This window comes from Sorex fumeus, unplaced genomic scaffold (assembly GCF_029834395.1).
Source record: "Sorex fumeus unplaced genomic scaffold, SorFum_2.1 ptg000047l, whole genome shotgun sequence".
NCBI lineage: Eukaryota > Metazoa > Chordata > Mammalia > Eulipotyphla > Soricidae > Sorex > Sorex fumeus.
This window is the reverse complement of record NW_026606104.1, coordinates 51,233,106-51,249,225: the sequence shown is the minus strand read 5'-3', so window position 1 is coordinate 51,249,225 and position 16,120 is coordinate 51,233,106. Positions and strand designations below refer to the sequence as shown.

The window sequence follows — 16,120 nt, the reverse complement described above, 5'->3', positions numbered from 1 at the left end:
GACCAAGATTAGCATTCATTATATAGTTATTGGGCAAGATAAAGAATTTAAGAGGTCACTGTGGAGTTTCATGACCATTAAATTCAAAACATTAAAAAACAACAACAACACAACACAAGAGATTGCGAATTCTACACTAGGAAGTACAATAACAGTAGAAAAAAATTTCAAGAACGTTTGTTTTTTGTCTTTGGGCCACACATGGCAGTGCCCAGGGCTTAATCTGACTCTGCACTCAGGAATCACTCCTGGCGGGGCTCAGAGGAACATATGGAATGCTGGGGATCGAACCCAAGGGTGGCTTCGTGCAAGGCAAGTGCCCCGCCCACTGTATAATCTCTCCGGTCCATCAAAAATGTTTTGATACAGATATTTATCTTAAAATTATAAGAAAATTTTTGGTAATTAACTTTGATATACCAACTTGTTAGTAAGCAAATCAGAAATACACAGTATTCTTTCTAATTAATCAGGTCTATAACCTAGTTGTGTCAAAACTTTTAAGAGTACCCTAGAAAAGAACTCATTTCAAAGGTGAAACACTACATTAAAAGGGCTTTCTTTTTGGTCACACCTGGTGATGCTCAGGAATTACTCCTGGCAGTGCTCAGAGGACCATATGGAATGCAGGGTATCGAACCCAGGTCAGCTGTGTGCAAGGCAAAATGCCTTACCCTCTGTACTATCACTCTGGCCCTCAAAAGGACTTTCTTTCTTTTTCCATAAAAGTCCTTCTAACTAGATTTGATTACGGCCCTTTCTCTAGGGCTTGTGAAACTAAGCAAGAGAAAATTAGGGAAAGTGGTAAATAAGGTGGGGAAAGGGCTCTTCCTGGGTCTCAGCATTCCCACACAAGCCCGCTCAATTCCCGTAAACAAAGAAAGAAATTATACTCATACTAAATAAAAAGTAACCAAATTTTCACCATCTAGAATATACTATTTTCTTTTCTTGCCCAGGATTATAACCATATTCAGTGAAAAAAAATTTTTTTGGCTTTTTGGGTCATACCCAGCATTGCTCAGGGGTTACTCCTGGTTCTGTATCCAGGAATTAACTCCTGGTGGTGCTCGGGGGACCATATGGGATGCTGGGGATCAAACCGGAGTTGGGCCATATTCAAGACAAATGCCCTACCCACTGTTCTATCACTCCGGCCCCCTCATATTCAGTGAAATTTGAAAGTAAAACAAAACCCGACAATTTTATAGGCATTTATGTAGTGTGTGCATGCATGTGTCTGTGTGTAGTATGTACTGTGTGTGCATGCATGTGCATCTGTGTAATGTGAATTGTGTCTGAATGCATGTTTTATGTGAAGTATGCAGCGTGTGCTGCATGTGTGGCTCTGTGTGGCATATACTTGTGGGTAAGAGGGCTGGAAGAAACCAAAGGGGAGGGTGGAGAGGAAAATGTGTACACTACACAAGTATCATCGCATGTAAAGAGCTCTGGAATAGTGTTGTCAACCGCATTTCAGACACTTCTATATAATAAACATACAAAATACAGTACTTTCTCATTTTTATGGCAGAGGGACAAAGATTTCATACCTGTTGGAGGACAGGGGCTCAGATTTTAGGCTCAAAATACAGTAAATTGGCAATGAGTGGATTACAGATAATAGAAACTAAAAAAATCACCATTCCTTTTCACATGCAGATATATTCTGAAAAGTCAGCAACAATGCCCACTGGAAACAATCTATAATATCTATGCTTTGAACTAGTGCAAAAAAGAAAAATTTAATGCAGTTTTTATGAGTTACAAAGTGCAAAGCTCTCCTAAATCCAATGTTACCAATGAAGTTGGTTTTGACAGCTTTATAGTACTTTTTAGTATCAGTAAAACTGATCAAAAGTTTTGCAAAACTTATCTTCTACATTTCTGTGACTTAACTCAAAGTTACTGACATTCTAACTTCTTTTGCCATCATCACCCTAATTTTAAAAGCAAAGTCACGCAGGTGATAACTGAAAAAACTGTTTTTAAAAATATCATTTTAAGGGCCAGGGATAAATCTCAAAAGGTTAGTGCATATGTAGAGCATGCAGAAATCCCCAGTTCTATCTCTAGTACCACAGGGTACCCCAAGCACTGCCAGTAGCCCTGAACTGGGAGCACTGGAAATAGCCCCTGAACACCTCTGGGTGAGGCCCCTAAACCAAAAAATAGAATCATTTTTATATCTTTCCGATTTATTTCAATACACAAAAATGGGTACTTAGCCACTATCAGCCTTCAATAAAAAATGATCTCTTTCCAAATAATTTAAATGTCCTCTTAATCTTAAGCTGTTCACTGTCAAAGTTCAACTTTATTTCTAATATTCCAAGTCAGACTCATTTAGGAAATTCAACTTCCTTCATTTTCATTATAATTTTTAAAAGGCATGCATTAAATTTGAAAATTACAAAACTTTCCTTCTGAAATTAAGGCTGTATTACTTTGCCCTTTTAAAATTAAAATTATAAAGGTGCCCGCTTCTCCCACTATCTGTGGCAAAGATGTCATAGAGACACCACTTTCCTTTAAAACTGCTTATTGCACCAAAAGATAGCAAAAACAACTGTCAGTTCTTAAAATAAACATGATTATATCTCTATAAAAATGTTGCAATACAATCCTATAATTATTAAAGCACTATTCTAATATATAGAAAAGAAAGCTAAACTTCAAAACATACATATATGTTTATATATATATACACATATATATAAAAATATATATATGAAAATCACATTAAGGTATGAGAGGCAGCAAGTAAACTAGGAAAGAAAAAAAAATGACAGGACCCCTCAAACAACCCCTTCTCTCTTTCTACCCAATTTGAGAGGCTGCCTGACTGTTCATTTAAAATATTTGCTGTTTATAAAAAAGCTTTAAGGGATTTCCATGTAGAAACAACAGAAACAGAAAGCTTTTGTGTACATAATACTTGTAGAGAGAAAGTATTACCACTACTGACAAGGTTTTATATTTATAGCAGCTTTAACTGAATAAAAGAATAAAGGAAAACAACAGGTCACTGCTATTTCTGTACACACCGTACACGGGGCGAATGTAACTTCAAAGCAGGTGGGGCAGACACATTCTCACGAAAACATCTATAGAAGATAATTCTGTTTCTTAAGAAAACATTATCAAGATTTTGGGACTCAGAATTGTCTATGAGAGAAGAGACAAGAGTAGGCTGTGAAAAATAAAAATAAAATTTTCCATGCTTCATATACAAATGAACCACATACATGAACACTGAAATGTCACTTGGGGGGGTAAATGTAGGTAATGTTGGCCAGGGAGGTAGAGAGAGAGAAAGGAAAGCGGTGGTGAGGGTACAGGGATAGGGACTAAAGTTCCCCCATTGGAATGCACATGAAATATATACACTGATACATATATATCTATTATCAACGTAGAAGCAGATATATATGCATATAAAGTATGTATATATTTAAAATATACTTTTGACAAGACATGAATCCACATTAATTTTTTTGCACACAGAGCTGTGAAAAATCACTTTGATTATTCACTGTAGGTGGGTTTTTTTTTAAACCATCAACTTTTTTTTGTTTTGTTTTTGTTTTTTTTTTGCAAAGATAGTTGTGCTGCCAAGCAACTTGAGGTAAAGGCATTGAAAGGATTAGACTATAAGAAAACGAAAACAGAACAATCGCAGTATTTCCTACAGGAGACTGCACAAAAAAGCAGTTGGCTGGTTTCATATTGCATAATGGTGCTGTTTTCCTTGATGAAGTAAACAATCGTACTTCTATCGGCACAAAGATCAGACCCGACCCCCGCACAGTGTTGGCTTCCGGATGGCTGGAGGCATCGCCCCTACCCCCCCAAACTGATTCCATGGGAAACACACGGTGAACGTTGCACATTGATGCATCTTCAGTTCTTCTGCTCAAAGCAAATTCTTGGACTTTTTAAGCAAAGTACATTGTGCGTAAGGTATCTTGGTGAATCTGTACAGCCTTGGCAAGAGCTTGTGGATCTCGACCATTGCTCTGTCCTGAAACGTGACTTCCTTCAGCACTGTAAGAGAAGTGTCAATGAACACAAAAAAACGAACCCTAGTCTAATGTAATAAAGATTAAAAATGTTACCTGTTGTAGGAAATTTCAAAAATATTAAAAAAAAAGAGGTCGGTATAATGTCTAGTACCCAGTATCAATAATAATCAAAGAGCCTCTAATTTTATATGCATCTCTCACTTTTACTACTCAAATTTTCTCCTTGAATTAACTGGATAAGGGAACTGGATCACTATATCATTACACTACCAGTAAATTTGCAGAGGCCTTTCAATGAGAACCCCATGTTAGTTCTATCACTGTTTTTCTTTTTCTTTTTGCTTTTTTGGGTCACACACGGCAATGCTCAGGGTTACTAATGGCTCTGTACTCAGGAATCACTCCTGGCGGTGCTCAGGGGACCATATGGGATGCTGGGAATCGAACCCGGGTCGGCAGCGTGCATGGCAAACGCCCGAGCCACTGTGCTATCGCTCCAGTCCCCTGACTATCACTGTTTTTCAAATGAAACAGTGGCAGTAACAGCTTGTGGAAACTAAATTCTAGACGGCAGCTATTTCTGGCAAACAGGCACATACTTACATGGGTACACTTAAAATTTCCCCATAAAAGCCTAGCACTCAGAACATACTTGGATTCTGGTAAGAAACTGTTATTTGCTGTAGTTTTATATTACCTGTCATGTTCTTTGTCCACAAGATGATATCTGGCTCTGAATGCCACCAGGTGAGCATAATAAGCTGGTGCAGGTATAGAAACAGATCGTGTACAGCGCACGTAGGTGTGGCAGAGCTGGTAAGTGAGCAGCTGAAGTTCATCTGCAGTAAAGCAGTTATCATCCCATAAAACGTGATAGTGTGAAGGGCGACTGGTACCCTACAAGAAAGCAATGGCAAATATTCTGTCGATTTCTAAACCTTTAAAGAAATATCCAGCAGACATGAAGTTATGTAAAAGCCAATATATTAATAAAATATAGTCTGATAACAGATTAAAAATTTTGTTTACTAGGGAACAGAATGTTTTTTAATGAACATTACTTTCATCAATTTAATCATGGGCTGGAGCGATAGCACAGCAGTAGGGCATTTGCCTTGTGCACAGCCAGCACTGCTGAGCCGGGTTTGATTCCTCCGCCCTTCTCGGAGAGCCTGGCAAGCTACCGAGAGTATCTTGCCCGCATGGCAAAGCCTGGCAAGCTACCCGTGACGTATTCGATATGCCATACACAGTAATAATAAGTCTCAAAATGGAGACGTTACTGGGCCTGCTCGAGCATTAATTAAATCAATTCATTAAATTAATTTAATTAATGCTCAGATTAAAAATAATTATGAATTATTTAACATCAATTATTAGTGCTCAGCTGTAGAGCACTTTTTTGTTTTTGGGCCACATCAGAAGATTTTCAGGAGTTACTCCTGGCTCTGCACTCAAGAACCACTCCTGAAGGTGCTCAGAGGCCCATATGGGGTGCTAGGGACTGAACCCAGGTTCGCCACATGCAAGCAAATGCCCTACTTTTTGCACCTATCGCTCCGACCCCTAAACCCCTGTAGAGCACCTTTTAAATTAACCCTCCCCCTCCTTTTTTTGGGGTCCATACTCCGTACTGCTCAGGGCTTACTCCTGGCTCTGTGCTCAGGGGACCATATGGGGTGCAGAGGATCAAACTGGGGTTGGCTACCTGCAAGGCAAGTGCCTTACTCCTCTATATTATCTTTCTAGCCCAATACTTGTACAAATTTATAAATAAGTATTTCTTTTTTTTTTTTTTGCGGGGCGTGGTAGACAGTTTGTGTTGCCTGGGTTAACCTCCTAGGCTCTGCACTCAGGAATTACTATTGGTGGTGCTCTGGGATCAAACCTGGCTTGGCCACATGCAAGGCAAGCGCCCTACCTGCTGTTCTCAGGCCCCTAAACTATACGTTTCTGAGATTACTTCATGTCTCCTTCAATGAGCTAAGAGAAAGAGGCCATGTTACATCCTATCATAATAGGATATTATGTGTTACACAATAAAAATCTGTTGATTGCATGAGTAGCCTATTTCTTGTAGTCCCGTGGGAGAGAAGAGGGACAAAGGCATGCTTAAAATGCTGCTTAATAAGTACAAAAAGGAGGTATGCCCAGAGTGCAGGGGAGGGCTACTGGTCTTAGGGAAGGACATTAGAAAGACGAGCCTGTGAACAGAAATTAGGGACAGAATACTGGAGACAAGAAAGATGCATGGACAGCGGAGTTACGCGAATTACTCGAGGATGAGTGGCTGCGGCTGTTGTGCATATTTGCCGGTACGAATGTTAAGTTAAATTAAGAAACCAGTTTAGGGAAATTAATTCCATCAAATTATCATCTTCTTTCAGAAAAGTGCTTCTTTAACATAAGGAAAAGAAATATTTATGGAAAATTTTATCTAATTTCATATGGAAGAAGTTCAGGGAAAAGTCTATTTTTGCCTCTTTTATGAAAATTTGAAAGACACACACAAGAATGGACATTCTTTGGGGGTGGGAGGGAACCTGAGGACACTGGTGGAGGAAAGTTAACACTGGCAGCAGGACTGGTGCTGGAACATAGTATGCCTAAAACTCAATTATGGACAACTTTGTAAACATGATAAATAAAAAAGATTAAAAGGCCCTCCCATTGATCGTCGATTTGCTCGAGCGGGCCCAGTAACGTCTCCATTGGAGACTTTGTTGTTACTGTGTCTGGCATATCGAATACTCTCGGTAGCTTGCCGGGCTCTCCGAGGGGGGCGGAGGAATCGAACTCGGGTCGGCCATGTTGGCCGCTTGTAAGGCGAACGCCCTACCCACTGTGCTATTGCTCCAGCCCTTAAAAAAAGAATAAAACTACATGCATAGTTTAGTATCCTTTTAATTTTTTTTAAACAAAGCTTTACATTGTTTTATCTCCTATCCCATGTCAGGAAAAACAAACTTTTGATTAAAAAAAAATAACAATGGACATACTTGAATTAAACCATTTCATGCAAAGTATAGGCTTACCTGTATTCCGGCATGGCTACAGAGGTAAAAGTCAAACTCATATGGGTGAGTGATATCTGTATCAACTGTGGTTCCAGCCGGGATATTCCCACTTCTTCCGACCTGGATTTGTTTGGTCAAAGGGTAAACAAACAAGACAGAGGTAAAGAATGTGTGTGAAAGTACCTTGAAAGTAATCATATAGGCTCATCATAAAGTAATCATATAGGCTCATCTCAGGGGATCAGGTGCTGTCAGGAACTGAACCTGGGTCTCCTGCATGCAAAATGTGCCCCAACTACTGAGCTGTCTTTCCCACACTGGTAATAAATTTTAAAATGCATATATAGGGGCCAGAATGATAGTACAGCAGGTAGAGCATTTGCCTTGCATGTAACAGACCCAGGTTTGATCGCTGGCATCCTAGATGGACCCCCGAGCCTGAAAGGAGTGATCCCTGAGCCCAGAGTCAGGAGTAAGCCCTGAGCACTGCTGGGTGTGGCTCCAAACCAAACCAAACAGAATAAACAAAAAGAGCACATTATTTTACTAACTCAAGCACTTATTTTGGCGTGAGTGGCACTGTTACTAGATGGTAGCTTGAGTTATCATCGTGTGAACCAACTAGCTAGGCTCCACTGAGCACTATTCATAATCTACTAAAGCATGCTTATTTTCACATACTATTTTATTTTAATTATTTTTTGCAGAGCCAGAAATCAAACCCAGGTCCCATATATGCATGGCACGTATTTTACTACTGAGCCAAGTGTGCTTATTTTTAACACAGAAATCTCCTAATTCATAGAAAACGGTTTACTTGCAAAACAAAAAAAAATAACTAGGGGTTGAAGAGATAGTTCAGTGGGTAGGGCACCTGCCTTGCACTTAGCCAGCTGACCTGGGTTTGATTCCCACCAGGAGTAATTTTATAGTGCAGAGCCAGGAGTTAACCTTGAGCAATGCTGGGTGTGGCCCCAAACCAAGCCAAATCAAACCAAAACCCCAAAACCATTAAAAATGGGGAGAGGAGGGACCGGGAGATAGTACAGCAAGTAGGGCATTTGCCTTTATGGTGGCTGACCTGAGTTTGATTCCTGGCCCCCTGAGCCCTGACAAGGATGAGCACAGCAAGAGTAAGCCCTGAACACCGTTGGGTATGGTGAAAAACAAAAACCAAGACAAAACAAAACAAAACAAAAAACGAGGGGAATAAAAAGGAACAGATATCCTATAACACCAATTCCACTCCTGGGTATCTCCCCCCAAAATGCAAAAACATTAATCTGAAACAGATTAAACACCTGGGTTTATCACTATGCTATTTACAACAGCCAAAATCTGGAAACAACCCAAGTGCTCAATACAGGGGTGAGAATTGTGGTCTAGATAGACAATGAAATTCTACTCAGCTATGAGAAAAGATGAAATCTTGCTGTTTGCCTCAACTTGGATAGAACTGAAGGAAGTCATGCTGAGTGAAATGAGTCAGAAAGAAAAAGACAAATGCCAGATGATCTCACTTGTATGTGCAGTATAAAGAAAACAAAGCCAGGGATTAGATGAACCCCAATGAGGACAACCATGAGACAAGGTCAGTGACTGCTGGGAGCCTGGGAGGGTAGGACTATGGGCTAATGGCCATGGTCCTGGCATTCTTTGGCAGACATGCTGTTGCTGCAGTACTGCAATTGTGGTGCATGTGTATACATGCTGTGTGTGTGTGTATGTGTATAAAAGGGTCCTGGACACACTGGTGATGGTGAATGTATAGTAACTATACATCAAAACCATAAATGTTAACACTATTAAAACATGCTGTCTAAATTACTAAGACGTTACTGGTGCCTGTTCAAGAAAATCGACAAACAACAGGATGACAGAGATACAGTGAGTGTCTAAATTGCAAAAAAAAAAAAAAAAAAAAAAAAAAAACCCAAAAAACCAGAACACCCTTCTCCACACATTAATTTGGAAAAAGAAATGTTTTCACTCTGATTAGAGACACAGCAAAATGTATAGGTTCATACCACAGCCGAACCAGTTTCTGAGTGTGTGACTCTGGTTATTAATTATCTCCCATCTATGACAAAAGCGAGACATGAATGAAGGACTGCTTTGACTAAATGGAGATGTAAAGAATTTGTATAGAACTTAGGAGGCTGGGGATGTGGCTGGGTAGAAGGGCACATGCCTTGCATCCCTGACACTGAAAGAAAAACAAAAGAAATTCATCTTTGATTTTCCTAATTCTACTTTTAAAGAAACCTTTGTTTTTTCAGGTACATTTTCTATAGAACCATACCTAGAATTTGGTTTCAAAGATTTGGGATCAAAGGCCTTTAACAACCTGGAGGCCAGAACAAAACTGGCTCTTCTGTTTGTTATTGGAGAGGCAGGTGGAACAGTGACCAGCAGCTGCAGCCAGACTGTTCAGGCAGCCTTCCAGCTCTCCCCATTACTAATGTCTTTATGTCAGTTTCCTTCTGTGAAAAATGGGGGTAGCTACAAATATTGCGTGCTGCCGCTTGTGAGAATTATGAGTTCAGTTTATTAAAATCCCTCCACCAAATGCCTGCCACCATTGCTCTTATTATTTCTCTGTCTCTGTTATTGTCACCATCACCTCCACTCTATAACCTGCTAACCTTTATTTCTCAAGTGCTCAGGAGGTGTCAGGCACCATTTAAAGTAAATGATGTACTTTAACACACTAAATTCTCTCAACATTCTAAATACAACGGGAATATATCCAAATCATGAGGAGAAAGAAAACAGGCACAGAAATGTTGAATATCCAGGATTAGATAGGGAGTATAAGCAAAGAATAAATCCTAGGGCCGGAGTGATAGTATAGCAGGTAGGGCATTTGTCTAGCATGCTGCCTACTTGGGTTTGACACCCTCACTCCATATGGTCTCTTGAGCCTGACAGGAGTGATCGCTAAGTGCAGAGCCAGGAGTAAGCCCTGGGCACTGCCAGGTGCGGCTCCCAAACAAAAACAAAACAAAAGAATAAAGAAAGACAAAAATACCAAAGAAGAGACACTTGCTTCTCTTCACTGTTCTACTGAACCTCTTTCAGGAGATACTGGCTAGCAGCTCTCTCTTCTGGAGGTAAAGAACGAAGGGAGAGTCCTAGAAACGACCTGCACACTTCTTGCCTGTTTTGCATGAACAAGCAGATGTATCTGTCCAGTTATCTATACTTTCTTCACCTTTATAACTATAAAAAGTACATCTTTGCATTATAAAGCACAGAAAAGGGGCAGGGTCGTGAGTTTAAACCCTGGCATGGCCCCCATAAGCACTGCTGCCGGGTGTAGCCCTGAACACCACGGTCTTTGATGGAAGTGGCTGGAGTATTGCTTGGGAAGCCCCATTACCATCTCCTCAACTCTCCCACCCTCCAAAAAACACTGAAAACCATTGCTCTGACACACCTTAGGATTTTATTTATTTTTAATTATTTTTTGTTTTTGGGCCTCACCTGGTAGTGCTCAGGGCTTACTCATGACACTGCACTCAGGGATCACTCCTGAGCAAGGCAAAAGCCATGAGCCCTGCCCACTATACTATCTCTCCAGGTCTCTACCCTAGCTTTAAAAAAATTATTATCACTATTTTTAACTGTAGTTTAGATAATACAATTACAACAGAGCTAATTTTTATGGTCTAGATGGAAAAAATATATTTTTTGTTTGTTTTTTGGAGCTCACCCAGTGTGCTCTGCACTCATTGCTGGTTCTCTGCTCAAGGATCACTCTTGGCAGAGCTTGGAGGACCATATGGAGTACTGGGGATCAAACCTGGTCAGCCACATGTAAGGCAAGTGCCTACTGCTGTACTATTGCTCTGGCCTCCCAAAGGAAAAAAATTTTAAAATAGAGGATGCAGGGTCAAAGAGAAGGCTCCCAGGGTTGAGTCCTGTGCATTCAGGAGCCCTGGGTTTTACCCCCTCTTCTGGGTGCTCCAAGAACCTCATAACTGCTTAGAATAACTATAAAAACAGAAAAAAAAGTGATTTTTTTAAACATTTAAGGAAAATAGGAATAAAAATAACAATTTTAAAACTTTGAGATTCTTTATAACAAAAACTATGAGTTTTTGAACATGTTGAATGTAATTAGAAACTCTAGCGAGTTACCAAGTAATAAACTTATTTTATAGACTTATAATCTAATTCACTGAAATCTGCCACCATCTAACCCTGCTGTCAGCAGTAGAGCCCTTGCTAAGTGGCTCGGTGATCCACGTTACTAAAGCCTAACAGTATTACAGCAGACGCAAGATTACCCTTTCTGTCCTATCGGCACAAAATAATCGAGTGTGATGCCTCTTCTGAACTACAATGTAGGTTATTCCAGGTTGATAGTCTTTCTCCAAACTGATGCAGGCTTCTCGAATTGCTAGTAGTTCATAATATAAAACCTAGAGATGAGGAAATGGAAATATTTATACAATCAGCTCTTGTCTTATACATACTTCAAAGAAGGGTTTAGGGAAACACAGGGTGCTGGGGATCGAACCCTAGTTTGTTGCGTGCAAGGCAAGTACTTTGCCCGCTCTACTATCACTTCAGTCCTTCACTTATTTCTTTTTTGTATTTCCTAATCCTATTGCATTATAGCTAACTACACGACTCTATCCTGTATTTTCAGAGTGCAGTCAACTGGGCAAATAGATTGAAAGGGAAAAACGCAAGGAAACATTTAGAAACTTCAGAATTAGATACCAGATTAGAAGTGTGGTATAATGATGTGTGAGATTCCTAGGTTACCAACCTGCCTGAATTGTCCCTCTGACACACCATCCCTATAGAAGATGATGCGCGTAGGTTTGAAGCGAGTTGACTTATAAAACTGAATGAGCAGCTCTCGGACCATGGAAGCCAGATCCTGGATGATCTCCTGTCGGGGTCTCTGAACTCTGACGGTGGCACAGTATCTGCTGGGGTGGGCATCCATACTACCTACAACCTAGGTTAGAAAAAGCAGAGTATATCATTAAGATAAAACTACTGGAATATACATTATACTGCAAGTGAAAAAATTGAAAAGACCATAGACTTCATTTAGTATCTTTGCATTTTACTATAACCTTATTATCCCTATTCATTCCCAGTGGAGAATGAGAAAAGGCCTCCTAATCAATTAAAATAATTTAAAAAATGATCAGGTAAAGGTAAAGGCCCTCCCGTTGATCATCGATTTGCTCGAGCGGGCCCAATAACGTCTCCATTGGAGACTTTGTTGTTACTGTGTTTGGCATATCGAATACGTCACGGGGAGCTTGCCAGGCTCTGCCGTGCGGGTGAGATACTCTCGGTAGCTTGCCGGACTCTCCGAGAGGGGCGGAAGAATCGAACTCGGGTTGGCCATGTTGGCTGCGTGCAAGGCAAACGCCCTACCAGCTGTGCTATCGCTCCAGCCCCTTTTTTACCTTACTTTTACCTTACCTTAAAAAAATGATCAAGAGTTATTTTTTCTATAAGCAGGATCTTTACATTCACACAGATTCTGAGTATGGATACTGTTAATAAACCTCAAGAATAGCATGAAAAGAGATCAAAAGACATTCATATAAAAAGAAACAGAGAAAAGAGACAAGTAAAACAGATGAACAAATCCTTGAAACCCTTGTTTTCTCTTTATATTTTTTACTAAATCGTCTCTGAAGCCATCCTTAAGACATCTTGTTTTTTTGACCACATCTGGCAGTGCCCAGACTGAGCGATCACTCCTGGCAGGGCTTGGGGGACCATATGTGGTGTTGGGGATCGAACCTGGGTCAGCTATGTGTAAGGCAAGTACCCTAACTGCTGTACTATTGCTCAGGCCCCATTATGTAATTTTATTGCAGTGTCTTAGACCAGAAGGTTGAAACCTTGAGAAAATTTTACTGCATTGTATTTGTGATCTACCTTTGATTTGTATGTAAGTTAAACCTGGTTTTGAGGAGTTTTATCTTCCAACGTTTCTCTTTCTGTGTCTTGTTATGTTTGGAGCAGTGGAAACTTTGGAGTACAACAAAATTCACTGAGTTCACCCGCTGAAGTATTATCTCTGGAATACCAACGTGGGGGCAGGGGGTGTTTGGCGACACTCAGCGGTGCTCAGGGGCTACTTCTGTCCCTATGCCAACTGGTTAGTAGTGGTGTGTGGGGGGAACCAAATGTGGTTCCAGGGGTCAAACTGGGAATTGGTCACATGCAAGGCAAATGCCTTAGCACCACTATCTCTTCAGTCTCCCAAATACTCTTAAAAAGTATCGGCATATTATTCTGATAAAAGCCTTGGGTGGAAAACCAGTTGGTCTCTTCCTTTGCTTCTTTTTATCCCAGGCTAAAATCGTGCTTCAGAAATGGAATTCTGGGACTCTGAGGCAGAAGAGAACATACATAGGTTAAGGAACTGCATTGTTTGTGCCTTGCAATTCCTGTCACTGCATGATCTTCTGAGCACTAGCACAAGTGATTTCTGAGCACAGAGTTGGGAGTAGCCCCTGAGCACCACTGGTGTAGCCATCCTGTAGCTTTTCCAAACTCTTCCCCCTCCTCTCCCCTGCAAACAGAATTCTGGCTGGAGAGAAAGCTCAAAAGGGCCCAGTGCACATGCTTTGGGCATTGTAGGCTGGGGTTTGATCTCAAGCGCCACTGGGAGCAACTCCTGAACCCTAAGTTGGGAGGAGCCTCTGAGCACTGCTAAGTGTGCCCCAAACCCTCCCTCCAAGTTATCCCAATCCCAGGCTAGGGATTTGGCTCAAGTGGTAGAACACAGAGCTTACATGTGGCGGGGGCCGGGCCGGGGCCGGGGGAGGGTGTCTGCTGCTTGATCCCTGATATTGTATGGTCTCCCCTCCCCCTGCCCCCAGCACTGCCAGATGTGGCCCTGAGCAATGTAGGGTGTTTTATTATAACAGAGATACAAAAAAAAAATGCTGGTTGAGAATGCTTACAATGGGCGAGATAAAGAAAAAGAGAGAGAGAAGAGATGTGCCTGCCATAGAGGCAGGTGGGGGTGGGGGGTGATTTGGGGGGAGGAAAACTGGGGACACCGTTGCTGGGAAATGATACTGGTGGAGGGATGGGTGTTGGAATATTGTAGGACTGAAACCCAATCACAAACAGCTTTGTAATGCTCTATCTCACGATGATTCAGTAACTTACAAAATTTGAAAGAAAAAAAGATATGGTGGGAATTATACATACAGAGGGGACTGACTATGAACTCATATGTGAAATTTTGACTGCAAGGATAGATGGGTGGTATCCTTCACCACCACAATGGCCAGGGGTCAAATGAGTTTAGAACTTACAGCTGCCAAACCAGAGAAAAATCATCTTAACACACACACACACACACACACACTGGAAAGCTGGGCCTCCATAAACACATTTATGAAAGTCAGTTTCAGAGGAAATATAAAAGTTTAAAAAACTGGAATCAAACACTGCTGTCCACACTTTACACAAGCTAAATCTGACCAATGACACTCACAGCAGCAATGGAAGGCTTCTTCCCATCACCAGCGGGTGGATGAGTGACATCTGCTCCTAAAAATATCACTGGTTGCTGGAACACAGAAGGTCTTAAACACATTTTTAAAAAGAGTTAGAGAATTCATGTTTCTCATTATTCACTTATCTATTTCATACTACTGCAATACAACCACAAGTTGTGGACACAGCACAGAAGGCCTTTGTAAACAGATTCGTAGGCCTGACTTCCTGATAGTTTTAACTCTCTTGATTTATGATTCACTCAACAGTAAAGTAAAAGCTGCCATAATAGTCTATTCAATCTAATTCTGAGCAGTTTTTTGCCTTTAGCACAGGTGTTGGTGACTGCAAAGGCAACTTGCTAGAGCTCTTCCTAGTAAGGATGATATGATAAACTTTTTCATAGTAACCCACCAACATACATCAGTTTTTCTTTAACCCATTTACATTTTAAGCCCATAGAATCTCTCAAAGAGAAATTATACTGGAAGGGATTAGGGGTTTTATTATTGCTGCTCTGGGGATCAAACCCAGGGCCTTATGGGTATAGCTTGCTGAAGATCATCCCTGACCTGTAAGTGATTATGAGAGTGACCATTGCCTGTCCCTGGCCCAAAGCATAAATTGGGGTAAAATATATTTAATAGTCATAAAGTTGTTAGTAGCTCATTTTTATTTTAAACTATATCCCAAGCTGGATAAACAGTACAGTGGGTAAGGCATGTGCCTTGCCTGTACCTGACGCAGATTCAATTCCCAGCACTCCAAATGGTCCCCCTAGGACCATGAGTGATCGCTGAGCACAAAGCCAGGAGTAAGCCCTGATCACTGCCTGGTGTGACTCCAAAAAACAGAAACAAAAAACCAAGGGAAACATGTAGTTCAATTATCTAAATTACAGTCTCTTTCCCTGGCTCTAGGTCTCAATGCCTCATATTTCCAAGTATTCTAGATGGGACACTGACCCGAGGGGAACTGCTGCCCTGCTGCCTGCAGCGCAGGGATAACTGACACTGATGTACCTCCTGCTCCCACCCCTCCTTTCATTTTTCTTGCTGTAGCGGGTAGGGTGTTTGCCTTGCATGCGGCTGACCCCTCTTGGAGAGCCTGGCAAGCTACCGAGAGTATCTTGCCCGCATGGCAAAGCCTGGCAAGCTACCCGTGATGTATTCAGTATGTCAAAAACAGTAACAACAAGTCTCACAATTTGTTGTGAGACGTTACTGGTGCCTGCTTGAGCAAATCGATGAACAACAGGATGACAGTGCTACAGTGCTACTTTGTTGGGGGAATATACCTGGCAGTGCCCATGGCTTACTTCGGGCTCTGTGCTCAAGAGTTCACTACTGGAGGTGCTCAGGGGAACAGGATGTGGTCTGGAGATCAAACCGAATTGGCTGCATGCAAGGCAAGTACCTTAACCTCTCTGTAATGTTTCTCACCCCACTTCTTTCCTCACTTTCTAGGAGTGTGGCTGATGACAGCAGGTGGGAGATGACTATCAAATGAGAGTATTCTTTAAGAGAAGTGAGAAATCAATCAAACTCCCAGCATTTTCTGGGGATCCATCCTTCCTTCCCA

General features: G+C 41.2%; 1 protein-coding gene across 4 annotated transcripts in view; it reads right to left on the bottom strand.

Moving 5' to 3' along the window:
• Positions 1-1,420: 1,420 nt before the first annotated feature.
• AGO3 (argonaute RISC catalytic component 3) overlaps positions 1,421-16,120 on the bottom strand; it is a 121,738-nt gene continuing 107,038 nt past the window's right edge. For all 4 annotated transcript variants that reach the window (XM_056122746.1, XM_056122748.1, XM_056122749.1 and 1 more), the window contains 6 exons: positions 14,538-14,628; positions 11,823-12,017; positions 11,335-11,469; positions 7,061-7,162; positions 4,723-4,922; positions 1,421-4,047 (listed from right to left, as the gene is read on the bottom strand). In XM_056122746.1, the coding sequence (XP_055978721.1) occupies positions 3,939-4,047; positions 4,723-4,922; positions 7,061-7,162; positions 11,335-11,469; positions 11,823-12,017; positions 14,538-14,628 (832 nt within the window). In that variant the 3' untranslated portion in view covers positions 1,421-3,938. The remainder of the gene's footprint in view (positions 4,048-4,722; positions 4,923-7,060; positions 7,163-11,334; positions 11,470-11,822; positions 12,018-14,537; positions 14,629-16,120) is intronic.